The sequence below is a fragment of the Fusarium keratoplasticum genome, chromosome 4 (genome assembly GCF_025433545.1).
Source record: "Fusarium keratoplasticum isolate Fu6.1 chromosome 4, whole genome shotgun sequence".
In the NCBI taxonomy this organism is placed as follows: domain Eukaryota; kingdom Fungi; phylum Ascomycota; class Sordariomycetes; order Hypocreales; family Nectriaceae; genus Fusarium; species Fusarium keratoplasticum.
In genome coordinates, this window is record NC_070532.1 from 1 (window position 1) to 26517 (window position 26517).

General features: G+C 43.5%; 4 protein-coding genes across 4 annotated transcripts; 2 read left to right on the top strand and 2 right to left on the bottom strand.

Moving 5' to 3' along the window:
- Window positions 1–9782: 9782 nt before the first annotated feature.
- On the bottom strand, window positions 9783–10535 carry NCS57_00511200 (uncharacterized protein; the record flags this gene model as incomplete). Its single annotated transcript, XM_053055049.1, has 1 exon — window positions 9783–10535. The coding sequence occupies one exon, from the start codon at window positions 10533–10535 to the stop codon at window positions 9783–9785; it is 753 nt and encodes a 250-aa protein (XP_052914004.1).
- Window positions 10536–10937: 402 nt separating this feature from the next.
- Window positions 10938–12035, bottom strand: NCS57_00511300 (uncharacterized protein; the record flags this gene model as incomplete). The annotated part of the gene is made up of 1 exon (XM_053055050.1): window positions 10938–12035. The coding sequence occupies one exon, from the start codon at window positions 12033–12035 to the stop codon at window positions 10938–10940; it is 1098 nt and encodes a 365-aa protein (XP_052914005.1).
- Window positions 12036–23420: 11385 nt separating this feature from the next.
- NCS57_00511400 (VOC domain-containing protein) lies at window positions 23421–23998 on the top strand (the record flags this gene model as incomplete). Its single annotated transcript, XM_053055051.1, has 2 exons — window positions 23421–23434; window positions 23494–23998. The coding sequence occupies 2 exons, from the start codon at window positions 23421–23423 to the stop codon at window positions 23996–23998; spliced, it is 519 nt and encodes a 172-aa protein (XP_052914006.1).
- Window positions 23999–24922: 924 nt separating this feature from the next.
- On the top strand, window positions 24923–26516 carry NCS57_00511500 (uncharacterized protein; the record flags this gene model as incomplete). Its single annotated transcript, XM_053055052.1, has 6 exons — window positions 24923–25314; window positions 25369–25393; window positions 25512–25567; window positions 25618–25802; window positions 25861–26293; window positions 26342–26516. The coding sequence occupies 6 exons, from the start codon at window positions 24923–24925 to the stop codon at window positions 26514–26516; spliced, it is 1266 nt and encodes a 421-aa protein (XP_052914007.1).
- Window position 26517: the final 1 nt, after the last annotated feature.

Here is a 26517-nt window from a genome sequence, read left to right on the forward strand (position 1 = left end):
ATATACTTTTAACCCTTTTACCTCTCTAATAACCCTCTTTCTTTTCTTATTACTTCTTTCTTCTTTCCTTCCTTACTTACTTTCTTAAATAATTATATCTTTTTTCTTTCTCTTAACTTATATTCTTTACTTCTTTCACTCTTAAAACTCTCTTACCTTTTTTAAATTATCTTTCCCTTATAATCTTTCTTTATTCCCTCTTATCCCTTTTTATCCTTTAACCTTAACCTTATATACCTTTCTTTTTTTTTTCTTTTTATTTAACTTATTTACTTTTCTTCTCTATTTTAATAATAATTCTTTTTTTTCTCTTCTTTTACCTAACTTATATTATAACTCTTATTTATCTTTTTATTAATTATCCTCCTCTTTTTTTATTTATTTTATTTTATCCCTTTATTATTATTATTTTTTTAAATTAATCTTACCCCTTTAACTTATTTTTTTCTTTATACCTCCTTTTTCTCTTTATTATTCTTATTACTTTTTTTTATTTTTTATTTATTTTATATTCTTAACTTATTATCTTTTTTTTTTTTTTTTTTTATTAACTTATTCTTTACTTATAATCCTTTTTTCCTTTTTTCTTTATTCACCTTAAACTAACTTCTTCTTTTTTCTCTTTTTTTTTTTCTCTTAATCTTTTTTTCTTTTTTTTTTTCCTTCCTTAATCTTATCTTTATTTTTTTCTTTTTACTTAATAATTATAATTCCTCTTAATTAATATAACTTTTATTATAATTCCTCTTTATTTAATCCTTTTTATTTAACCTTTTTTTTCCTTTCTTAATTTTATTTATATTTTTTTTTTTATTATTTTACTTTATACTTATCTTTTATTCTATCTTTAATTACATATATACATCTCAATAATTTATAATCTTTTTTTTTTTATATTCTTTAAATAAAATAATTAACCCTTTTATTTATTCTTATTTATTTATTCTATTTTTTAACCCTTTAATCTCTACTTATATATATCTATACTTTTATATTTTTACTTTTTTTAATTTTTTTTTTTTTTATCTATATTTTCCTTTTAATTCTTAACTTTTTTATTTAATTTTCCCCCTACCTTTTTTTTTTTTTCTTTTCTTTTCATTTTTAACCCTAACTTATTTATTAACCCTAACCTTCACCATAACTACTTAACCCTAACCCTTAACTCAACTTACTCTAAACCTTAACTTAATTTTAACCTTAACTCCCTCAACTTAATTATTTAACCCTAACCTTTACTATAACTACTTAACCTTAACTACAACCACTTTTAACCTCTAACTTAACTTAACTATTTAACCTCTAACTTTACTACAAATTAACTTTAATCTTAACTCATTTATTTAACCTTTAACCTTAATCTTAACTATTTAACTTTAACTTTCTACTTATAATTCATTTTTAACCTTTAACCCTTAACTAACTATTTAACCTCAACCTTAATCTTTAACTACTTTAACTCCTTAATCTCATTATAACTCATTAACCCTAACTCCTACTTCAACTCTACTACCTTCACTTTAACTTCAATCACATTAAAATCCTTACTTTAATAATTCATTTAAACTTAACTCTTAATATTTAACTCTAATTATACTTCTAATATATTTTTCCCTTTTTTTTTTTTATTTTTAAACTTAAAACTTTTTTTTTATTATTCTTCCCTATAATACATTCACTTTAACCTTTTTTTCTCTCCTTCCTCCCCTCTACTTTCTAAACCTTTCCTCTTATACTACTCTAAAACTCCTACTTTAATAACCTATTAACCTTTTCCTTTTTCTACCTTTTACTTATTTAACAAATCTTACCTTTCTTTATACTTATAACCATTTAACCTTATACCTTACATTTCTCCTTTTTTCTTTCCCTCTTTTCCCTTACTACTTTCTTTCTTACTTTATTTAACCATAATTTTCTTTTCTCCTCATTAAACTTTTAACTCTTTCTATAACTATTAACCCTTTTCTAACCCCTCTTACTATTTTCTTTATGCTTTTATTATTATTTACTTTTCTTATCTTACTTATAAAACTTATTCTAATTATATTTTAATTATACTTTTACTTATAAAACTAATCCCTTTATTTTATTTTACCCCCTTACCCTATACATACTTTTTACCCTCTCTAACTTTACTTATATCTTTATTCTTTAATAAACTAACCCTAAATTAATTTACTTTTTACCTTTTTTTTCTTTTTTTAAATATATATATATATAATTAATTAATAATATAAAACTAATTTTATATAAAACTCTGCTTAACTCTTATCCTTTATTACTATAACCTTTATAACTAACCCTAACTCTTAACTTAACCTTTTATTTTACTACCCTTATATACTTTTACCTTAATACTTAACTTAATTACTTTACTTTTATTATTTACCCTCCTCTCTAATACTACTTATAATTATTTTTTTTTTTTTTTCTACCTTATTCTTTATTTAATTTTAAACCTTTATATTCCTTGCTTTGAAAAATTACTTTAAATATAATACCTAATATTTAATTATTACCTTTTCTATACCTTTTTTTAATTTTTAACCCTAACCCTGCTTTACATTAGCCTTACCAATACCCTTTTATTACTTTTACCTTATATTTTACCTTTTCTTCCTATTTAATATTATACTATACTATTAAATTTTTTAATTCTTATACTTTTATATTATTTTAAACTCTTTAATTTATAAACCCCTTATACCCTTTTTTTTTTTATTATATCTTTTAATACTTATCCTCTTACCTTTTATTTTATTTATTTTACTTTATTACTTTAACCTTTATACCTACTTATTTTTATATTCTTTTTTAAACCTTATTCTCCTTATATTAATTACTGCTTTCTTTTTATATTTATTAACTTTTCTTATATTCTTTAACTCTTTTTAACTTAAACCTTCCCTAATATACTTACTCCTCCTATTCATTCATATCTCATTAATATATAAATATCTCCTCTACCTTTTCTAATACCTTTTAACTCTATTTATATAACTTTTCCCTTTAATTTATTTACTCCTTTAACTATCTTAATAACTATACTTTATCTTAACCTAATGCCACTATAAAATGCCTATAATCTACTTTGCCTTATCTATACTTCTTTTTACTTATTATTTCTTTCCTTATTTCTTTTGCCTTATCTTATACTCTAATTTCCTTTTATTTAACTTAAACTTTATTTCCCTCTCTTATAATCCTATATAAAATGCTAAAAACTCCTAATTATATTACTCCGCCTACTAACCTTATATTTTAACTCTATAAATAATACTTTTTTACCTTTCGCTAACCTCTATATTACCCCCCCTCCTCTTATCCTTCTACTCCTATGCTCTCCTGTGCCTAAACCTACCTAAACTATCCACTGACTCCACTAAACTCCTTATAATAAACGCTTACCTTTCTTTTTAATTCTCCTCCTCTTATGCTCTAAAACTATAAAATAAACTATATTAATCTTAAACTCTTTTATTATATCTTTTTACTTTACTCCCTAACTATTCTACTTTTCTTTTTTTCCCCGTTTTAACCCCTGCTTAATAATTGATATACATACACTGCAGAAATAACCCCACCTCTTGCTTCTACCCTATATTTCATACGCCAACCTTTTTCCTAATATGATCCTTATCACTATCCTTCTAACCTCCCCTTTCTACTTAATTCTCTAACCCTTAACTGAACCTGATAAAAAAAAAAAAACAACAAAACTAAATTTTAATTTCTCTCCCTTTTTCCCATACTCCACCTTTCTATATACTTCCTCTATCCTTATTAACTAAAACCTTTTCTCCTTCTTCCACCTTCTCTTTCACTAACCTTCTTGTAACCTTATATAAACTATTTTAAATCTTACTTTACCAACTTTTCAAGTACATACATATATGTCTCTTGTACTTTGAACTGTTGCTCTTCTCGCCCCACTCAACGTTCCTTTTATTCCACTTTCACTCTAATTAAAACTTTCCCTATCCTCTTCCTCTACCTTTTTTTCCTGCTTTACTATAATCAAACTCAAAAAAATAAATCAAAAAACTCTCACACTCTACTACCCTCTACTAACCCACAACTTCCTAAATACTTAATATTTACTACTATTTATTTGTTCTACGTGTCTATCTTAAAACTCTACTACCTACACTCTAACCCCATCCAATCTAATCCTACCCCCATTTAACCTTCACAAAAAATACTTTCTTTTCTAACTCTAAAATATAACTTAACCTTAACTTTAACCTTAACGCTTTAACCCTAACCTTTAAAAATACTACTTTAACCTTAACCTTAAGTTGTTCCCCCCAACTTAATTCTCTGACCCCCTTGTCTCCTTATATGTCACTATATAACTACCCACCACTTTTCTTTGATCACTTGATTACATCAACCCTATCCTGGTATATTTGATTACTTCATCTACCGATATTTAATTACATTGCTTAATTATACTCTCTCCCTAATGATATGTATACACTATCTTAAACTTAATTACTCTGTTCTTGTATGATGACTTGATTACCTTGTCTCCTATTTGATAACTTGAAGTCTTTGTATGATGACTTATCGTAGAACTGATTACTTCTCTATATGATGACTTATTACTTCGGCCCTATATGATGACTTGATTACCTGCATCTCCTTGATTACAAACCTTGCATATAATCCTGCTCAAACCCTGCGCAACCCTCAACCCATGCGCTAATATAATGACACTATTATCAGTCGATACGCTTTAACGCCTTCCTTATATTATATCTTCGTCCTAAATTACAATATAACCCTCTATAACTCGCACTCGTGTTTTCGTTCCAACCTATTGCACCTATACACCCATCCTATATAACCATTGACCTTACCTGACCTGTCAATATTTTTTTTCCCTACGCCTATATATATCTCTCTTTTGTTACTCCTTCACTAACTCCGTTCTATTCTTAACCTATGCTCGATTTGTTATATGTGTTTTATTTTCCCTTCCTAACCCTACCTACCCGCCTAATCATACTAATATCACAAATCTAACGTGACTACAACCACTAAAACTCACTTTCATTCCCTCGACTTATGCTCATCGCGTACTGGTTTCAACTTATAAACCTCTTCTTCTTAAACATTTTTCCTCAACCTTACCCTTTCCTCCATAAACAATACACATCTCTTGACCTCTTTTTTCGCATTACTATCTATTCCTGCTAATATTCCTCTTACATATATCCTCCTCCTCCTTATACATTAATGTAACACCTACTTTTTTTGGTCCAACTTTGTTTCCAATCTGCTGCATTTTTGCGCTCTCTTTTTCATCATATTCAACACTTCGCTCTGACTCTTTCTGCTGGATCAACCTCTCCTGCCTTCTCTTCATATCTATCTCCATCTCGGTTGCCTCTCACATTCTCTTCTCTTCAATATTCACCTTCTCCGTCGGCCAGATATATCCTTCACCCATGCATGTACCTCAAGCTGCTCGCTATAAAATACATTACTTTTCTTCTTTACTCATACCTTTGCTCGCCTTATTTCTTCCTTTTTACTTTTACTTCCCTCTCACCTTTTTCTTTCTCCTCTTAATTATTATCTCACTTACCTACTCTCCTCCCTCGAATATCTTGTTGCATGCCTTCTCTTGTTATATATCACCTATAAACCTCCCCTCTTCTTCAACTTCTCTCCTCACTTTTCCTTTTCTATCTACTACTTCGACTGAACCACCACGACTGAAACCATGTTCACGTTCGACCTTCTTGATATTCAACTGTAAACCTTCGATCGTCGCCCCTCCGTTTAAACGATCTTACTTAAAACTCGGTATTTTACCTTATCCTGAGCATTTATTTTCTCCGTGCTAACGTACTGGAAATATCGGCAAAATGTTACCTTTTCTGCCCACTGGCCCCCTGCCCTCGCCCTCACGTACGGTAATGGCGCTGTCACGTTGCGCCTCTTCTTAACTTTTCCGGGCTTCACCTCATGTCCTCTTCAATCTGTCTTCGCCCCTGCTGCGCCACCTTTTCACTCGGCTTCTTCATTAATCCCATTATCCCCGGTAACTGGACGCAACGCAATGGTATTGGCTTGAGGTTATGGACTCACTTGAAATACAAATCAACGCCTGCAACTACCTTGCTTTGACCCTCCTGTGTGACTATTCTGTGATGAATTATATATGTTATCCCTTGCCTCGGCTCCTTATGGCGTATATGGACCTTCCATCTCCCCTAACCTTCTTTTCTTAAATCCTCCCCTAACTATATTCATAAACTACTCACCTTAACCTTCTTTTCAACTCCTCCCCTAACTATATTTATAAACTACTTCACCCTAACCTTCTTCTTCTCAAATCCTCCCCTAACTATATTAATAAACTACACCTTAACCTGCTTTTAAACCTACCCCTAACCCTTACTATAAATTACTCCCTTTACCTTTTAACCTTCTTCTTAAATATCTTCTAAATTTATTCTCTACTTATATTTATAATTACTTTTATAATTTTTTATTATTATATCTTATATATATCTTTTATTTACTTTTATAACCTCTATATTCTTTTATTTTTTTTTTTATAATTCTCTTATTACATTTTTACCTCTTCCTTTTATTTATTTTTTTCTTTTCTTTTTTATATTACTTTTATATATCTTTATATTTTTATTTTATTTTTTTTATATTTACTTTTACCTTTTTATTTATTTTTCTAGTATGATGACATTTTATTTATATATTTTACCTATACATAGACACTTTATACCCTTTTCCCTTCCTCTCTCTCTCTTTCTTCTCTCTTTTCCTTTAACCCTATTATCCTTATTATTACCTATTCTCCCTTTATCTTTTCCCTTTTATCCATATAATATACTGCCCCTATATCTATATCTATATACCCAATAATTAACTTGCTTTTTTCTCTCTCTCTCCCCTACCTATTCCCTTTGTTTAAATCCTAACCTTATGGTATCCCTGTAAATTATTTATATTATATATCATTTTCTACTTTAACCCTAACTGCTTACTAACGCTTACCTTTCTTATCCTCTATCTATTACTTTCTTTTCTATAATCTACTCTCTTCCAATATATAATGCACCTTAATCTATTATAACCTTTTTGACCATAACCTTATCTCTTCGTACGCAACTGCCCTGCTGCCGACTTCTACATTATAAATCTTTTGTTCTTGCCTTTGATCTCTTTGTAACGGGACCAATTGTTTCCCATTATCTATATCTACCCCTGCTATATCCATAACTCACAATCATACATACCTGGTATAACTGGCTCGCCTATATCCTCCGCCCGCCTTTTCCACCCCACTTACTAATTCTCTAACCATCTATATATCCTGCTTATTCGTTTTATCTGAAAACTGACCTTTTCTCCCCCATCATCTGCCCTATGTGATATTGCTACCACTCATCTTCCTCGCACCTACTGTGCTACCATAATCCGGAATAATACTCTTTGTACTCACAAGCTTCCTCCCTTCTGACTCCTCTCCTGAATAACCCATATGTTTGTTGTTGCCTCCCTTAACGTTTCGGCATATTGTGGTAATGGCGAAACGCTTCCTCGTCATCGTCTCTCCTGCCACACCCTCACTCCTCCTCCTCCCCTGCTTCATCATTAACTAGATAATATCATAAAACCCCTAACAAAACCTGCTCGTCTCTAATGAACCCATTTGAACTTTATCCCCAACCACTTCATTAACCCCTCCCCCGTAAATCTCTTGATCGTCCGTATCTTGCCAATCATACTGTCGCTCCACATCCATCTTCCCCATCACCTCGTTGACATCGGTCTCATACCATGCACTGGCCGCTCCCCATACGCTCACCAATAACCCGGCGTACTGGCACTCCCTATCTCTCCGCAACCTATACGTCCCCTGATCATCGCCCACTGCCTCCCAATGCGTGCAAATATATTGCGGTAAACCCGCACCAAGAACAACCGGAAAAATCCCGCATCACGCCCTTCTTGAACATGCCTCTGCTGCCATTTCTCCTCGCATCGTCTTCTACCTATCGCCACACTTTCGCACCTCGTACCGGGCACTCTTTCCTCGGATGAAATTGGTCGTCCTCTCTACCGTGCCCGTCGCCATGAAACAACCCATACATCGACCGGCCATCAATGCTAACTCCTCCTCTAACATCTTGGCCTCCTTCGTTTACCTGCATTGCGTCCTGTCTGGCCCTGAACTGCTCGTATCGGCTGTTCTGCTGTGCCCTCCTGAAACGCTCCTCAACCTCCGTCTCTTGGCACTCCTGCACCCCTCTTTGCTTCCACCTCTACCGCCATGTCGCCTTCTTTTCAAACCATAACATATCCTCCTCTAATGCCAATTGGTCCCGTTGCCGCTGACACACATCACATGCCACCTCCGACTCTGGATGACAACCTGCTCGATCGTATTGGCCATCCATCACCTGGTCCAACACCACACGGCGGCACCACTTCGCACTGATAAACCGCTCAACGGTTACTACTTCCTTTGCTGGCCACTTTGGCCTTATCTGATGCGTTACCTGCCGCCTTCTTCTTCTTCTCCTGCCTTGGTTGATGACCGTGGACCTCCTGCTTCCTCCCCCTGCTGGCATATGACGACGACGGCCTCGCTATGGCCACCGTCCTGCCCGGCCCGTCCGCTTTCCTGCACGTAATCTCGCAATCGGTTCGGCATCCCGGCGTGGACCACTAACCGCACATCTGGCACGTCGACCCCTAACCCTAACGCGTTCGTGGCTACGATTAAATGACCTTTGATCGATCCACGACCTCAATCGCTGCGTCTTGCCCGCTGCTGTGTCGACCTTGGAATGAAACACGCTGCACTCCAATAATCGCCCCAATCGTTCAACCCGGTCGATGGTGTTGGCGTAAACGATGACGCGACCTTGGCTGTTTCTGTGTAACCAATCCTGCACGATCTTGACCACGCGGCTGTCTTCCGCCTCTTGGTCTGCCCCAACCTCGCCGCTACCGGTCTGACTGGTATTCTGCTGCTGCTGCTGCTGCTGCTTCTTGTGGTGATCTCTGCGCTTGGCTGATCGAACAACCACTACCCTATACCCGATATTCGGCCTCGTCGTTCGTGATCGGAATACCTTTACACGGCTGGCTGATAACCCCACGACCTCGAAAAACCTCCCCAATCTCATCTGGTGGCAACGTGGCCGTCAAAAAATACCTTTTTGGACGCCCCCATTCGTTTAACACCCGGCCCAACTCCATCAACTGCGGCCGGAATTGGCTGGTACTGTCCAAAATGGCGTGGCACTCATCCACAACGACACGATCCAACGCTTTCCGTGCCTGCAACCGGTTCACAAAATCGCCGAACCCTTTTTGTCACTGCCGACTCGGGCGTGACGAACACGATGGGGTGATCTGGTGCCCGCCGCGACTGTTCCAAACGTATGTCGCGATCTGGCTCTTGGCACAACGGCCGTGCAAATCATCTCGCAATGCTACCAACGGCACGATGACGATGGTTGTCCCTCCGTCGTCGCTGGAACAATACGCCGGTAACATGAACGACATGCTCTTGCCTTCTCCCGTGCCTGCGATCTGCACAATCGGGCTCTCTCCCCGCATGATGGCCCGGATCACCGTCTCTTTGCTGGCCACGGAACGCGGCGTCTGGTCCTATCATCTCCCTCAACCGGGCGGCAATGTCGACCTGCTGTAATCGCCTGAAACGCTGCAACTGGTGGTACTCCCGCTCCGTCTCGAATGGCTCCCGCTTTCGGCGTATCGCTACGGCTAAACTATCGCCCTCGCGGAACTCCAAAAAACCGATGCCACTGACGACTGACGGACCGAAACTTATCGCGCATCGTGGCCGTGCTGAATAACCCTTGCTGCAACTCTCGTGCGTATACCATGCCGGCCACGTGCGTTCCATGGCCGGCTTGTAAATCGATCGGGTTATCGTCCACACCGTCGTCGTCTTCTTCGACCCCATCTATCGTTGACTCCTTGAATGCCTTGTCCAAATATCGACGGGATATGGCGATGGCAATCTGCCGCCACGAACTAATGTTCAATATGGTGCCCAATAATCGTTTGCTGTCTCGTTGGATGATGCGGCGGACGCGGTCTGGCGTCCAATTGCGCTCCTGTACCCAACTGTCGAACCTCGCACTGGAACCGGGCTCATCGGTACCATCCTCATCACCACGATCATCGCCGCCGCCGCCAATGCCATCCTGGCTGCCCTGGCTCTCCATTTCGGCCTGTCTCCTCTCCCTCTGCTCCGTCTCGCTGACTTCGTCCCTGCGAACCACCTCGTCTGGCCATAAATATGGGCTGCGTATGCCGGCATCTTTGACGACGCCCTGTACCTGCTGCCACCACGGCAACACTAACCACAAATACCACACCAATAACTCGCCCACCTCGCGTGGCAAATATCGGTGGATGACCTTGGCCTGCCCCGTGGCCCGGAACGACTTGTGGTACGACGTGACGAAACACATCAACCCGTCGTGCGCGAATATGTTGCGTACGCCGCCGTTCATGGTATTCTTATATCGAATGCCTAAAATCTCGGTGGATCGCGCCGGCTGGCCACCTACCATATGCATCAATAAAAAACATCTTTTCCATGAACTCGTCGAATGTCTTCCCATATGACTGCACCGCTCTGGCCTGGAACGGCTTCCCGTCCTCCCTTCCGTGGTCGAACCAACTCTTACGCCGCCCTTGCGTCTTGATGATCTGTCGCGCATTCCAACTCTTGCCGGCTGCCAACCACGTGTGGTTACGGTCGTCATCCAAAAATGAATATCCCACCTTGTCTTCGCTATGGTCGTCTTCCATCGACGACCACGGGATCCGCGGCAACTGGCTGATGTCGTCCACCATCGTCAACGTCGCCAACAACTCTCGGGCTTCCCTCTTCAACGCATGCAACATCTCTGTCAACTCGCCCATGCGGAACTGCACCCGCCGGTGCTTGATGCGGTCCCCAACCCATCGATGGTCCCGCCGGCCGGCGTGTTGAACCGGATGTGCATCCCGTACGTGCGTGCTTCGTAAATCCAATCCATCGGCGTTGCCTCGGCGTGGGGATCCTTGGGCGTGACCGTCATGAACCGCTGCACTTTCCCACGCACGATGCGGAATATGCTGGTGGCCTCCTCTTCTGCCTCCTCTTCCGCCTCATCTTCCGCCTCCTTTCGGGCATGCTGCTCTTCCCACGTCTGATTTCCCTCCTGCCGCCGCCGCACCATCCACTCGTCCATCTTATCCTGCTTCAAACGCATCACCTCGGCCTGCCTCTCCTGGTATGACTGGTACACGACCATGGCACGGGCGACCTTGATGACGGCGGAATATATGGGCGTATAATCCAACACATCCATCCAACCGCCGTCCTTTCGGATACCCATCACGGCTAAACCGCTGATGATGGCGCTGCGGTACTCCCCCGCGGTCAAACGGTGGTCCAACAACGCTATGACGACCTGCAATGTCAACCCGTCCACTCGGTCCTCGTCCAATGGCTGTGCCTCCGGATCGTTAACGTGCGCCTCGACTAAATCCGCCAAATCATCCATGAAATCGCCTTGCCGCTTGGATAACCGAAACTTGGGCCTATCTGCATCTGGCATTTTCTCGGCACGGTATATGTAACACACCAACTTGGTCCACACGGCCGTGTAACGCGTCCACGTATCGTCCTCGACCCGGTTGTCGAACGGTCGCCGTGGCTTCTTGTCCACCTCTTTTCGCTGTACCTCGAACAATGCATGGCTTCCAACGTGGGTGGGCGTGGCTATGGTGCGTGCTCGGTCCATCACTCGCACCAAGCTGTCATGGATCAACTGCAACTCATGCTCCTGCTCGCCCACTGGGTCGACCAACCGCTGCATGGCTTCTGGATCGAACCCCTGCAAATGGGTGGCCCATCCGACGTGCTCTAACCACGCGTTGGCGTCTAACTTGGAATCGGCGGCCTTGATCCGTTCTTTGTCCTCCAAATGAAACCGGCGCTCCTGCTGGTCTAATGTTTGCATTAAATGGTCTGCAACGGCTGCCTCGTCCGGGTCCTGGCTGATCGGTGCACCGAACCCGACCTCGAACCAACGGCTGCCCGGCCCATTGCTGAAAAAAAACGTTGACACTGGACACCGCTACGCCACGGGACCTGCTGTGTCTCCATGGCTCGCTGCTGGACACTTCCGCCCCTGCCTCGGGGATTCGTCTATCCATGGTCACTGCGGTAATGGTTCTGCATGGCTCGTTCTGAACCGACCACGTATAAACAACCCTCCTCGCCGCAACCCAATTTGTCGCTCTGTGGTGGGTGGATAAATGGGATGGGGTCGGTTGGGTGGCGGCGTTGGCTATGTTGCCAACTCGGCCGGGGTCTGGATGACATCTGGGTCTGACTGGATCGCTTTTTGTGATCTCGTTCCTTTCTGCTACCCGGATGGACCTGTGATATTGCTTCATGTGCTGCTCAATATGCTTACCGATGTATGCATAATGGCATGTTTTGCAGATAATTAATGGAAACTCGGGCAACTTGATAAATGGCTCCATCTCGGCCACTGCTATTCTGAACTGCGATGTGTGTTAACGGGCATCCTTGATGAGTAATATGATCTAAATCTGGCTGGAACGAATGGCTCTTTCTCTCTTTGATTTATATTATGCTATTATCTCTCATTGGTGGCTTACACTCACATATATCGTGCTGGCTTCGATGGTCTGACTGGCTGTGTGCTGATTGCTCTATCTGTTGTACGGGAATTGGTGGTGTGCAATGAATTGATGTTTATCTATTATGATATTTGTTGCTTTTCATTGTTTGTGGCTTGGTGCTTGAACTTGCTTCTGCGGTTGCGGGGGCGCTCCCGTTGACGTTTTTTATATATGGATTATTAATTAACCATTGCACTTCATTAGATATCTCGATGAAAAAACCCTTCTATATAATAAACCTGCTTTAACTAATCTCTCTTGATTAACTACTGCTCTTCTTGACTTATACCTGCTCTGATACTCTCTCACCGGATGGTTGGCGGCTTTATGGCTGGACTTCTTGGCGGGTGAATGCCACGGGTTATCTTATGGCAATAATATAAATCACTTATTTAACCTGGCATTATATGACCCTTAACCTAACTGCCTTATTCCTCATATACTCTCTTGCATGTAGTCCTTTCTACCTTGGCTATGCTGACTAATAATTCTGGGAATCTGGGTTTGATCAAAAATGGAATCTTGCTGCACTCGGGTCAATACTTGGGTTAACTTTAACCTCGCCGCAACGCCGCAATATTGGATCTCTGATGCTGATAATTGAAATGCGATATGCCCTTAACGTAATGGATTGATGCATGTACTTGAAATCCATTTTTATCTACTTTTAAAAATGTCGACCTGTTTCCGTTGGGGGCAATCGTATCAGGTCGACGATTTCACTAGCGCGGTTTTTTTTACTATGGGATTGCCATTGGAATCAGACCTGTATTCGCCATGCAGCTGGGTTAGCTGGGATATCGCTGTTGTCTTGGCTCTAAGAGCGCCTGGCTACCCTATAGCTGTTGCTACCCTGTAGTGGTTAATGGAATGTAGTTGGCTATCTAGATCTCAGAGCACCTTGCTACCCTGTAGCCGTTGCTACCCTATAGTAGCTGCTGCGACTGCGACCTTGAAACAGCATCTAAATAGATTGAATATCTGTTGCTTTTTGGTTCTGAGAGCGCCTTATTACCCTGTAGCGGTTACTACCCTATAGTGGTTGCTGGAATGCAATTAGCTATCTAGCTCTAAGAGCGCCTTGCTACCCTGTAGTGGTTGCTGGAACGCAGTTGGCCATCTGGCTCTTAGAGCACCTTGCTACCCTGTAGTGGTTGCTACCCTGTAGTAGTTGATGGAACGCAGTTGGCCATCTGACTCTCAGAGCACCTTGCTACCCTGTAGCCATTGCTACCCCATAGCAGCTGCTGCAACTGCGACCTTAAAAACAGCATTTAAATAGATTGAATATCTATTGCTTTTTTGGCTCTTAGAGCGCCTTATTACCCTGTAGCGGTTACTACCCCATAGTGGTTGCTGGAATGCAATTAGCTATCTGGCTCTAAGAGCGCCTTGCTACCCTGTAGCTGTTACTACCCCATAGCAGCTGCTGTAACTGCGACCTTAAAATAGTATTTAAATAGATTAAATATTTATTGCTTTTTTAGCTCTTAGAGCGCCTTGCTACCCTATAGCGATTGCTACCCCTGTAGCGATTGCTACCCTGTAGTGATTGCTACCCTATAGTAGCTACTGCAACTGCGACCTTAAAGCAGTATTTAAATAGATTAAATATTTATTACTTTTTAATTATAAGATTACCTTGCTACCCTGTAGTAGTTGCTACCCTATAGTAGCTACTAGAACGTAGTTAGCTATCTGGCTCTTAGAGTGCGTTGCTACCCTGTAGTGGTTGCTACCCTGTAGTGGTTGCTACCCTATAGCCGTTGCATTGCTGCGCTCTTAATAGCTGGGATATTACTATTACCTTAACTCTAAGAGCGCCTTACTACTCTATAGCGATTCCTACCCTATAGTAGCTACTACTCTGCCGCAGCTGCCTACCCTGCAATAGCTGCTGCCCTGCCATAGCTGCCTACCCTGCAGTAGCTGCTGCCCTGCCGCAGCGGCATACCCTATACCAATTACACCTCTAACCTTTATCTATCACTTCCCAGAACACATACAGCAACCACAGCCGGTCTTGAAGAGCGGCCCGATAGCTCAACGGTTAAGCTTAGCAACCTTTTCCCGAGGGCCTAGGGTTCAATTCAGGCTAGAAGCAGCTTGCGCTGCTTTGCCTTAGGAAGAGTACGGTGCGCTCGCCGTTAACATATATGGGCTTCCTAAGTAAAAAACCGCGCAGTTATCTGGGAATAGGCCTTGTGGCATTGAACCTTATAATCATAAGACAGGTTCTAATAGGTGCTAGCCGCACTAATTAGTTTTGCTATTTTATTATTATTATATTATTATTTTTAATTTAATATTTTAATTATTATTATTATTATATTATTATTTTTAATTTAATATTTTAATTAATATTATTATTATATTATTATTTTTAATTTAATATTTTAATTATTATTATTATTATATTATTATTTTTTAAATATAATTATTTATAATATTATATAAGGTAATTATAAAAATTAAATACCTTATAATAAATAAAGGACTAATTTACTTTATATTTTAATACTTAATATAGCTTAAAAAGAAGCTAAGATATATTAAAATAATTAATAAATTAAGCTACCCTATAGTAAATAAAATACTTATTTTATTATCTTAATATATAATTCCTTAGAGGTATAGGGTAGCTATAATATAACGCGTTAGGCAGCTATAACCCTAGTAGGTCTAGGTAATAAGTAGTCTTATTACCCTATAGTTACTAGCTAGCTATAATATAATAAGACTAAGCTACCTTATATTATATTAGCTAATATAGCTTAAAAAGAAGCTAAGGCATATAAGAATAACTAATAGATTAAGCTACCCTATAGCTTTAAAAGCTAGCCTTTTAAGCCTTAAGGCCGTGAGTTGATTTTTTTTGTTTTTTATATAGTAAATCTAGCCCGCAAAAAGGAAAAGTGGCCCGAGCCCGGTCTGGCGTGCGGCTAGCTAAAAGGTCCTCGGTGGGTATATAAGAGGGAGCCAAGGCGGCCTGAAAAGGCCCCAAGGCAGCTGGGGGCAATAAGGCTAAAAAAAAAGGCTTATAAGCAAGCTAATAGCCTAACCTATAGGTCTGAGCTACCCTATAGCTAAAGTAAAGTAAAAAAATAGCTTATAATTCACCTGGGCTATGTGACTAAACTAGCCCCACTGTACCTTATCTTATTAGATTACCTTTATGTATCCCTTATATATATGCTTGTAGGCTCTGTGCCTCGGCCGGCGGGGGGGATTATAGCTGTAATCGGCCCCTACGAACCTGGCTCCTCCGGGTGCACAGCTACTAGGGATGCCTAGCTATAGCTAGCTAAAGGACCTTCTTTTCTAGCTGCTAGATGGGCCTATTAACTCTATATGCTATTTATAGCTATGGGGGGGACAACAGGGGAGTCACATAGCGACTGGGGCGCGCCGCAATGGTTCAAACCAGTTTCTATGCCCCTATATATAATAGATAACTTAAGGCTCAAGCTTCTATTATAGTGGGCTTAGAGGAAACTGCATTTAACTTTCAGGGGGCTATTTAGGCTACAGGGGGCGGCTATAAGGGTAAGGGGCGGGTACTTAGGCTACAGGGGGGCTATTTGCGCTACAGGGGGGCGGCTATAAGGGTAAGGGCGGGTACTTGGGCTATAGGGGGCTATTTGCGCTATAAGAGGCGGCTATAGGGTAAGAGGCAGGTATTATTTTTCTTATCCTATTTATTATAGGCTACTAAGGGAAATAACTAAGAGGGCTAAGAGGATAGGGCTATTTTATTAAGTGCAAAGGGTACTATTATTATAATACTACCTAAAATAAATACCTAGTAACTATCCTAGAGTATCTCTTTAGCTATGCTAAGGCATATTCAAGGCTTCTGCCAGCTCCTTATAGATACGGCAGATCCGGATAGCATCATAGCTAGCCCAAGAGATCCTCTCCCCTAGCCAGGACCATAAGACCCGATGGTGCTTAGGAGCGCAGTTAGGGGGGTTAATTTCCCCCTCAAACCCAAGCTCTTTATAAAGCCGGCTAGCTAGTTGTGGCTGCTGTAATACAGCAGAGCTCCAGAGGGCAGCAATAAGCCCAGGAAACTGGCAACTACCCCCCCTGGATTAGCTGCCAGCCGCCATGCTGCGGGTCTTCCTCCCAGCGGCTGCAAAGCTCCTGGGGCACAAGGCAATAGGCACAGGCTCCAAAGCTTCCTAGCCTATCCCGCTGCCTTAGGTGGGCGGGTAATAGACTTAGTTAGCTCAAAGCCAAGGCGTATATCCTTGCGGCTGGAAGAAGTGGCCCGGGTGCAGCTTAATGGCAGATGGTCTCGCCTATCTAGCCCATCAAGCTTGCAGAAAAGGCAGCCCTGAAGAAGCTGCTGAGAAAGCAGCCTCTGAAAGGTCTCAAAGTCTGCCCTTTCCTCTCGGCCCGGGTAGCTGCTGCAGTACGCATCTGCTGTACTTGCATAGCTCTAAGCCTAAGATCCCTCTCTTCAGGGCTCTCTAGGGCATAGCCTTCTTCTGCGGTTAAAGGCAGGTTCTCTAGGCAAAAGTCACACTTTTCCTCCCCTGCCTCGCATACTTGCCGGCGGCTAGCTCGGCCATCTAGAGCCCTATCTAAGGCTATCCTACGGCATTGGCTAGTAGAGAGGAATTCTCTGCTGCCTATGCTTAGGAACCTAGAAGATTGGGCTTCTTGGGTCGAGCTTTGCAAAGGCCTGAGGGTAATAGCCTCGCTAGGAAGCCCATCTCGACCGGCACGGCCGCTCTGCTGCCCATAGTCTGCAAGCCTCTTTGGCATCTCAAGGTGTATGATAACCCTGATATTAGGGATATCAATACCGAGGCCAAGAGCATTAGTTGCAACTATAACCCTGCCATTGCCATAGAGGGTCTCCCGAGACCCTTCCATCCAGGCCTGCAGGCGTTCTGCCTTGCCATCGCGAGTATCAACCTCGTTATAGTAGGCATCACACCCTAGAGCCTGGGCTAGGGCTTCAGTTATAGCTATAGTCTTGCAATAGACTATAGCTTTGGCTGGGCGAGGGTATAGGGTAAGCTTGCTATCAAGCAGCTGCCTCAGGGCATTCTCAGCAGACTGCAGATAGCCCTCTTTGGGAAGCAGAGGGAAATCAACTACCCTGTAGCTGATATTAGGCCGGGTTGTGGGAGCCCGGAAGATAGTGGCATCTTTGGCCTTGGTGTAAACTAGGCCTAGGAATTCACGCTCTTCAGCTATAGGCAACGTTGCAGTTAGGTATACTATCTGCACGCCTCGCAAGGCCAATAGGCCTAGCTGCCTTAGCTTAGGCCTGAACCGGGGGCTGCCTTCTAGAATCGTGTGGCACTCATCTATAACTATGCGGTCAAGGCGGGCTGGGGCTTGGAGGCCATCTAGATAGGCCTGGAACCGCTTTGTCATAGCTGACTCGGGCGTCACAAAGATAATAGAAGCCCCCTTGGTGCCCTATCAGCCTGCCACTGAGCAGCAGGGATATCCATAGCTTGGCAGCGGTCTAGGAGGTTGCCTAGCAGCGAGACCAGCGGCACAACTACTATAGTTATGCTATCTGGGCAGCTAGCAGCCGGCAACTGAAATAGAAGGCTCTTGCCGCCGCTAGTGGGCATGATGGCTAGGATTGGATTCCTATTACTCATGATGGCCTCTAGAATCGGCTTCTGGCCTTGCCGGAAGGTGGCGTTAGAGCCGAGCAGCCTCTGCAGCTCAAGGTCAAGGTTAACCTTGCGTAGCTGCTTCCAGCGGGCTACTTGAAGCTCCTGGAAATGCTCAAGGTCAACGGCAGCTAGGCCTCTCTTTGAGCCCGAGGGATAGTTGCCCTTGAGAAGCCAGGGGCAGAGGGGAAACCAAGCAAGAAGTGCCACTCTTCACTAAGAAGCCGGAAGCTTTGCCTGCGCTGATAGGTCTCAAAATGGGCTTCTGTAAGCTGCCGGCCGTAGACTAGGTTGGAAGTCATACTGCTATGGCCGGTCTGCCTATGGAGAATAGTATCTCTTTCTCCAGGGCCCTCTTCATCAGAGCTGCTTTCACTATCTCCGTGGTCGACTTCGCTATATAGCCCCTGGCTAGTAATAGCTGCATCCCGGATATAGCGGCGGCCTAGGGCAATAGCTATATGCCGCCAGCTACTAATAGTAAGAGACTCAATGCCAGCCAACTTGCCCCAGCGCTTAAGGACCCGGCTAAGCCTAGCTGAATTCCAAGAGCCTGCTGCAAGCCCTATATGCAGCCTAGGGGCTATCAGCCTGGCTACCTCTCAGGGCCACAAAGGGAGAGCTTCTAAGGCTATAGAAGCCTAGCTCGGCCTGCAGCTGCTGTAGCTGGGGGGTTATCCCCTAGGGCCTCTACCTTCTTGCCATAAGCCTCATCGCCATCTAGGCTAGAGGTCTTCCAGAGAAAGGGGGAAAAAAGAGCCCTGAGAGCTAGGGTCAAAATTAGCCTGCATAGCTTCCCAGAAGGGCAAGATAAGCCAGAGATAATAGACTAAAAGGGTTCCAACCTCCTGAGGAAGGAAGCGGTGGATAACTTTGAGTCTCTCTGACCTAGAAAAGCCCTTATGAATACCAGTAACTAGCATAACTAGCCCTTGGTCTAGGAAGATATTGCGGATGCCCCCTGCGGCGGTATTGCGGTGCCGAAGGGTTAGGAGCTCATTTGACCGAGCCGGAAGACCACTGCTCAAGTGAATCAAAAAGGCTAGCAGCTCAAGCAACTTCTCAATGCTTTGGCTATAAGAAGACATAGCCCTAGCCTCTGGGGCTATAGAAGAGCTACTAGAGCTTCCAAACCAGCGGGCCTTGAGAATAGGGTCTTCCCAGAGAAAGGAAAAAAGCCAGCTCTTAGTCCCTCCCCCTAGCTACCTCATAGAGGCTATCTAAAAAGGAATAACCCACTGAATCATCAGTAGGGTTATCCTGGATAGAATCCCAGGGGGATAGAAGGCACTAGGGCCGGCTGGCTCTCCTCCAAGGTATAGCTCTCTTGCATAAGAAGCCCCTGGAAGAGAAGAAGCCGGGCTTCATCCAAGGCAGCCTGCAGTATATGCTGCAGGCTAGGGAAGGCTAAGCCGGTTGCCTCTATAGAGGATAGTCTCTCCTTCCCAGCTGATATAGCCGGGCTGGGCTGTATTGGCCTTGGCAGCTATTCCATAGCTACGCAGCCGAAGGATAAACTGCATAGGGGTCGTATCAGCCCCAGCCGGGCTATTCAGCATACACACCTAGTTACGAGCTGTTGCATAAGCTCAAAATAGCCAGGGGCTAGCTTCTCGAGCTTCTAGAAGGCTCCTTCCAAGCTCGATATGCTGCTGGATAGCCTTATCTCTTTTTCTAGCTACTCTCTCGCAAGATAAGGAGCCTAGAAATAGAGACTAAGGCAGAGAGAAAAGGGGTAAAAGTCTCAAAGCTAAGCCAAGAGCCATTAGGAGATATACTAAGCACAGTAAGAAAAGAGACCATAACGCTATTAAATTCACTATCCTTAGTCTGATGATCTAGGATCGAGATAAATAGCGCCAAGGTCTTTCCTTTGCCCCCCTTATAAAGCTCTATAACCTTATAGCTAGAGAAGTTGCCTTTAGCTAAGAGCCAGGCCTCTTCTAGGTCATCTAGGTTATCAGATAGAGCCTTATAGCTAGCTAGCTGCTGCTGGCTTGCTTTGAAAGGTGGCCTCTCTGTGGGCTCTAGGTTGAGGCAGCGGAAGGTATAGACTAGAAGCTGCTTTGCCACTATGGCATAGCGGTCTTGCGTAGCTTTCTTATACCTATAGCTAAAGGGCTTCTTTGCTGGCTGCGAGGCATCTTGCCGGTTAACCTCAAAGAGAGCATTCAGAGGAATCTCATTAGAAGCTATAAGGCTTATAGCTTCTTGAATAAGCTCCTCAAAGGCCCGCAAGAGAAAAAAGCAGGTAAGCTCAGAGGTCTCTTCTAGTGACTCTTTAGTTAAGGTAAGGTTAAGAGAAAGTAGGTCTCTTAGGAAATCCTTTTCCCCACTAAAGTTAGCTAGGTGCCTTGCTGATCCTAGCCTTCGAAGCCAAGGATTAGGAGCAGTAAAGTCATTTAGCTGCTCTATAGCCTCGGCCTCCTTGCTTCTGATAGCTAGGGCTTGGGCCTCAAAGGCAGCCTTAGCTTCTGGAAGAGAGAGAGCTTCAGAGCTATTGCCTTCTAGCAAGACCTCAAAGTATTCACTGCGAGGCCCTTGCTTAAAGAGTTGCTGATAAGCTACGCCGGCTCGCCAATAGCTTTCAGTAGCTATAGAAGGCTGCGAGGCTATTGCCTTGGAAGGCCGGCCCTTTTGACCTTTCTGCTGGACCTTATGAAAGACCCGTAGGTGCTCTCTAATTCGGCGTAGCTCAGAGCCAATATAGAAGCAGCTAGGCTCAAAGGTACAGCGGAAGCCCCTGTTGCATAGGCTCTCCAAGTTGTGAGATAGGAGGGCCTAGGGGAATAGGCTTAGGTAGCCTTGCAAGGTCTTTCTGGCCTTGAAGAAGATCAAGCTTAGCAGCCTGCTCTAGGGCGGGCTTGATCTCTTCAAGGGAAAGCTGATGAGGCTGTTGGCGGAGGTGTTGTTGAATTTGGTTAAAAAAGAACTGCGGTTTTACAAGTCTTGCAAATAAGAAGGGAAAAAATAGAGATATAAGTAAAATAATCCATAATTATAAGGCTTATAGGTAATTAAGATAGAGATAGAGATAGAGATTAGAAATATATAGCTAGGAAAAAATAGAGTCTTTATAGAAGAATTAAAAGAAAGAAGGAAAATAAAGGTTAAAGCTTATTGGCTAAGAAATTGCCTTAGTTGTGGCTGGCATAGTGGTTGGTGTGGCTAGGTAGCTAGGTTGCGGCGGTGGTTGGGGATTTTTAGCGTAACGCTAGTTGCACTGACCACCCCATTAAAATTCCTCTTTTTTTATCTTTAAATAATTCTAGAAAAATAAGGGGATAAGATATAAGAAAAAAGACTTAATTTCTAAAATCCTTATAGCTTAGAGTTATATATATCTCTTTCTTAGAGCCTTAGCCCTATTAGAACCCTGTTTTTTAAAAAACGTCGGCTGGTCGAGAAAAAAAACGTCGGCTGCCCCATGGTCTGCTAGCGTAAAAAAATTCCCCCATATAAAAAAAACGTCGGTAGCTCAGCCGACGTTTTTCATAGATGATAGGGAGGCCTCGCAGCCTACCCTAGACCTCATCAGGAGGCCCCTAGCCCCACAGCCTACCCTAGACCCCCAGCCTACCCTAGACCCCCAGCTTACCCTAAACCCAAGCCAGCCTAGGCCGGGAAAAACAGCACAACAAGTGCTAAGGGAAGTAAATAAGGCTAGGCTAGCAGGCTTTCTAGAGGACCTTCCCGCTAGCTATAGGCATACTAGGCTAAAAAATGCTAGCTATCTCGGCCGTAAGTGGCTAGGAGTCTTGCCTACCCAAAAAGCCCTATCTTTTATAGACTCTGAGATTACTAAAGCCCTCCGAAGCCGGCTTTTCTACCTAATTAAGCCAATCAGCCTACCCTGTAGCTCTTGTGGAGCTATAGCTACCCTAGGCCATTAGGATACCTGCAAGGGTGCTAATAGAAGGTGGATTGCAAGGCATGACGCTATAACCAGGGCCTTTTTCAAAGCCCTAAGTAGCCAGCCTACCCTAGAGGTCGAAAAAGAACCCCTAGTCCACCCGGAGACTAGCCTAAGGGCTGACTTGGCAGTTACCCTAGGAAATAGCCGTTATTACTATGATATCCAAATTGTTGCTATTTCAAAGGATTCTGCCAAGGATGACCCTTATAGCACCTTGAGAGAGGCTGCGGAAGAAAAACGCAGAAAATATAGGTCTCTCGGGGCCTTCTTTCAGCCTCTTATCTTCTCAGCAGGTGGCCTTATGGACCTAGAGACCGCTAAGACCTATCAGAAGCTCCAGGACCTTATAGGCCCCATTGCGGCTAGCCAGCTAGATTCCTCTATAAGCCTTGCCCTTATGAGGACTAGGGCTACCTCAGCGGCTTCTATAGCCCGAGATCCCCCTAGTGGCCTAGCTAGGTCTCTTTGGAGTTCCCCTAGAAGGTCTTCCTAAGGCTAATCTCTTTTCTTATTTATTTCTTATCTCTTATCTCTTATCTCTTATTTATTTCTTATTTCTTATCTCTTATTTATCTCTTATCTTTTATCTCTTATTTATCTCTTATCTCTTATCTTTTTATCTCTTATCTCTTATTTCTCTTTTCTAGCTATATCTCTCTCTCTTAGCTATATCTCTCTCTCTTAGCTATATCTCTCTCTTTTAGTTATATCTCTTTCTCTTAGTTATATCTCTTTTTTCTTAGTTATATCTTCTTATTCTTATATCTCTTATATTTCCTTATCTTAGAAAAATCTCCTCTCCTTACCTTATAAGCTATATCTTTAGCTAGAGGAAACCCCCCGGGCAGATTAGCTTAGATAGTAAATACTAACCCCAACCATAACCCTAAGCTTCATTTGTGATCTGTATTCTCGAATGTCAGTTTCTGCGGGGTTGAGAGTGATGGTATTAAAACCCGCGGAAACCACGGACACCGCGGCACTTAGGATACGTCTTTACTCGCTTCATCACTTACCCGTAATATTTAAGCTATGCATTACCTGACCTACTCTTCTGCGAAATTACCGTAGGCACATATGTGTAAGCTTGTCAGGGCTAACCCGCCTGCAAACACTTTACTAGCACCTCAAAGATGTCGAAGCTTAAGTACGTCTTGCCTTTACTTACTTCTGTTATTCGTCCTTCTCACCAAGTTTTTTTTTTAGCTTCAGGGTGAACCATGTGGCAATTGCTGTCCCAGATCTTGACGACGCAATTGAGTGGTACTCAGAGGTTTTCAACCTAACCCTCCTAATACCTGCGTTAACACTGGATCGATCCAAGACGCCGGATGACTCCATTTTTACAATCTACCCACCTAGTTGCAAGTGGATGCGGCTGGCTCTCCTTGGTGCTGGCCCTGGAGGCCCCGCAGACTTGGAGCTCTTCCAGTTTCAAGACCCAACACCGGAGGAGGAGTGCATCTTTGAGCTCCAGTACAGGCGAGGTGGATACTTTCATATGGCTCTGACGGTTGAGGATGTAGATGCTGTGGTCGAGAAAATAGTGAGTCGGGGTGGCAGAAAGGTTGGGCTGGATATGCCCTGTTCAAAGTCCCACAAAGCTGCCTATGTCACGGATAAATGGGGAAATGTGATGGAAATTATGAGTGCCAGCTACTCAGATATTGTGGCTGAAGTAATGGAGCAGTATAGGGAGGTCACCAACTGAAGATAGTCATGCTAGGTACTTATACAGTCGGTTTGCGGAGCTTGCACCACGTGTGAAGTCACGTGCCCAGTTTTCAGGGCATGGCTAGAAAGGGGGAAGCGCGTATCGACTCTTCTTCTTCCGTCATGACACCGGTGGTAATGCGTCAGCAAACTGACCTCTAGGTTCGACAGGTCTAAGCCCAACAAGTGACCAGCTCAACATTTTTCGACCAGTCACCGCATAACGACCTACAGAGCCAATGTCGTTGTGGGGAGGAGTGGCAGGCCATTCGGGCCAGGCTCAAGGCTCTGGTAACCCTTCCCGACGATTGGCTCTCAATGTCGGCCTCAACCGCTCTCATGCCGTTGCTCATCTGTTGACACGAGAAAGGCTTGCGATGCTTGTCGAAAACGAAAGACCAAATGCGATGAGAATAAGCCATCCTGTGGGCGCTGCGCTCGCCTTGGGTTGGACTGCAGCTACGTCGAAACAGTTGCTGCAAAGTAGGCCAACATTCTAACCAACCCCCTTGATGTGACAGGCATCTGACGAAATGCCGCCCCTAGAAAGAATCTTTCGGTTGCCGAGTTGGAAGGGACACTTAAACGCATGGATGAGAAATTAGACATCTTGACTGCATTTGCTCGGCAAACTGAAGGACAGTCCAGAAGCTTTATGGCTCGGGCAGCCCACGAGGCTCCGGCTACGGCTTCTAGTCCCAGTACCCAGGTTGCTACTTTCAGTCCCATGAACTTCGGGGGTGGAGACCTTTACGCAGCTCCAACCCCGTTCCTTGACACGGGCCGGATCCGGGAGGAGCTCTCCCTCTCGCAGAGACACTCGACGGCTCCGCAACACTTGCTTACCTGGCCATGTTCTCCCCTTCAACTGAGCGAGCCTGATCTGCAATACCCTATGCATCTCGAGATAAAGCGATCTAAGATGTCCCAGTCAACGGCACCACCCCGCCGCCTCGACATGTTGTCAAGAGATCATTCTTGGCTTTCAGGGTTGTCTTTATCAGATGTGCACCTCTTGACGAAGTCGTACTTTGAGCACTTCCATCCGTCTTGCCTCATCTTAGACGAGAACGTATTCTACTCCGACATCCTCAGCAAGGCTTTGCAGATAAACTTCGCAAAGGACCATAGCACATGCACTGTGCTGCTTGTCTGTGCCATAGGTTCTATTGCCGCCTACTACTCTGGGCACGAAGACTGGTGCTCAAGCTTTGAACATGACGTCGGTATCGGTTTCTTCAATCTGGCAAACGGGATGTTTCGCGATCTGGAAGGCGCAAACTGGAGCAGCGTGGAGTGTCTACTTCTGATGGGGTATGTGCTTATCTGGACACGTAAGGCCTTTGCTGACGAGAATGAGTGCCTCAGAGTGTTCTATTCTGCTAAAATTAGGGTATATGATGCGTGGCAAGTAAGCCATCGGGCTTGTTGCACCATCTTGATCTTAGTCCCCCTGTACGCCATCCTGAGTCCTCTTTCCACGGGACTGACTGCTGATTTGCTGAAGGCAGGGAACCTTGGGGGCACGGGAATGCCAACTATTCTGGATTGCATATCTGCACGAGAGGTATTCTTGGACAACCTGGGAGACTAAAAACGCTGCTCACAACGTCACAGTCAAATCCTCGCCGAGTTCGACTTCCCAGCGAGTGGTTTGGGAAAGCTGGCCAGCAGCATACCGTTGCCGCTCATGCCTGGCGCGGGAACAGACCCCCATTACGCTAAATACCAGTTCTTCTTTCTAGCTCTTATCTCCATGAGAAAGCTTCTAAATCGGATCCTCTTCCACTTGTATAGCAGAGGTACGCCATGGATGACTGACTAGCTGACCTGTCGATGCTTACTAGATGGCCTATCAAGAGCAGAATAGCGAAAACCCGAGCCACGATTCGCCATCAGCTGAGAAGCCCACGGCGTTCTTATCAGCAACTCCCTCTATCATTCAGGAGCTAGACCGTCAGCTCGAAGAATGGCGAATGTGCTTGCCATCTGGGCTCGAATTCTCTGCGTACTCAGAGGCCCAGCAAGCCGACGACCAAGATATGACTCAGATACGGCCGATCCACGAACGTTTGCGTGGAAACCTCATGGCGCGATATTTCGCCGCCAAGTCTATTATCCACCGCCCATTCATCTACAGGGCTCTACACTGTGAACATGGTAGCATGCTGTCCGAGGAGGATCAGATCGGTGCCCAGACCGCTATCGGAAGCGCGTTTAGGTGCACTCTCTACAGTGGAATCTTCCATGAACCTCTGCCGTTGCTATTGCATCCTATCAACACTTGCCGAAGGTGTGGTCCAAACAGCCAGAAACCATCTTGATGCTAATCAGAGTCTAGTCTTTTTGCCCTCGAAGTGCAAATTTCGCTTTTGCTTCGCAGGGAAACGCTCCATTTCGTGCTACCTAAGGACTGGAAGATGGCAGGGAAGGCAAGAGAAATTATCACGGGGCTCACAACGGAAATGTCCCCTACAGTTGCGCGAGACTGGGAAATATTGCAATTACTATCCTAAT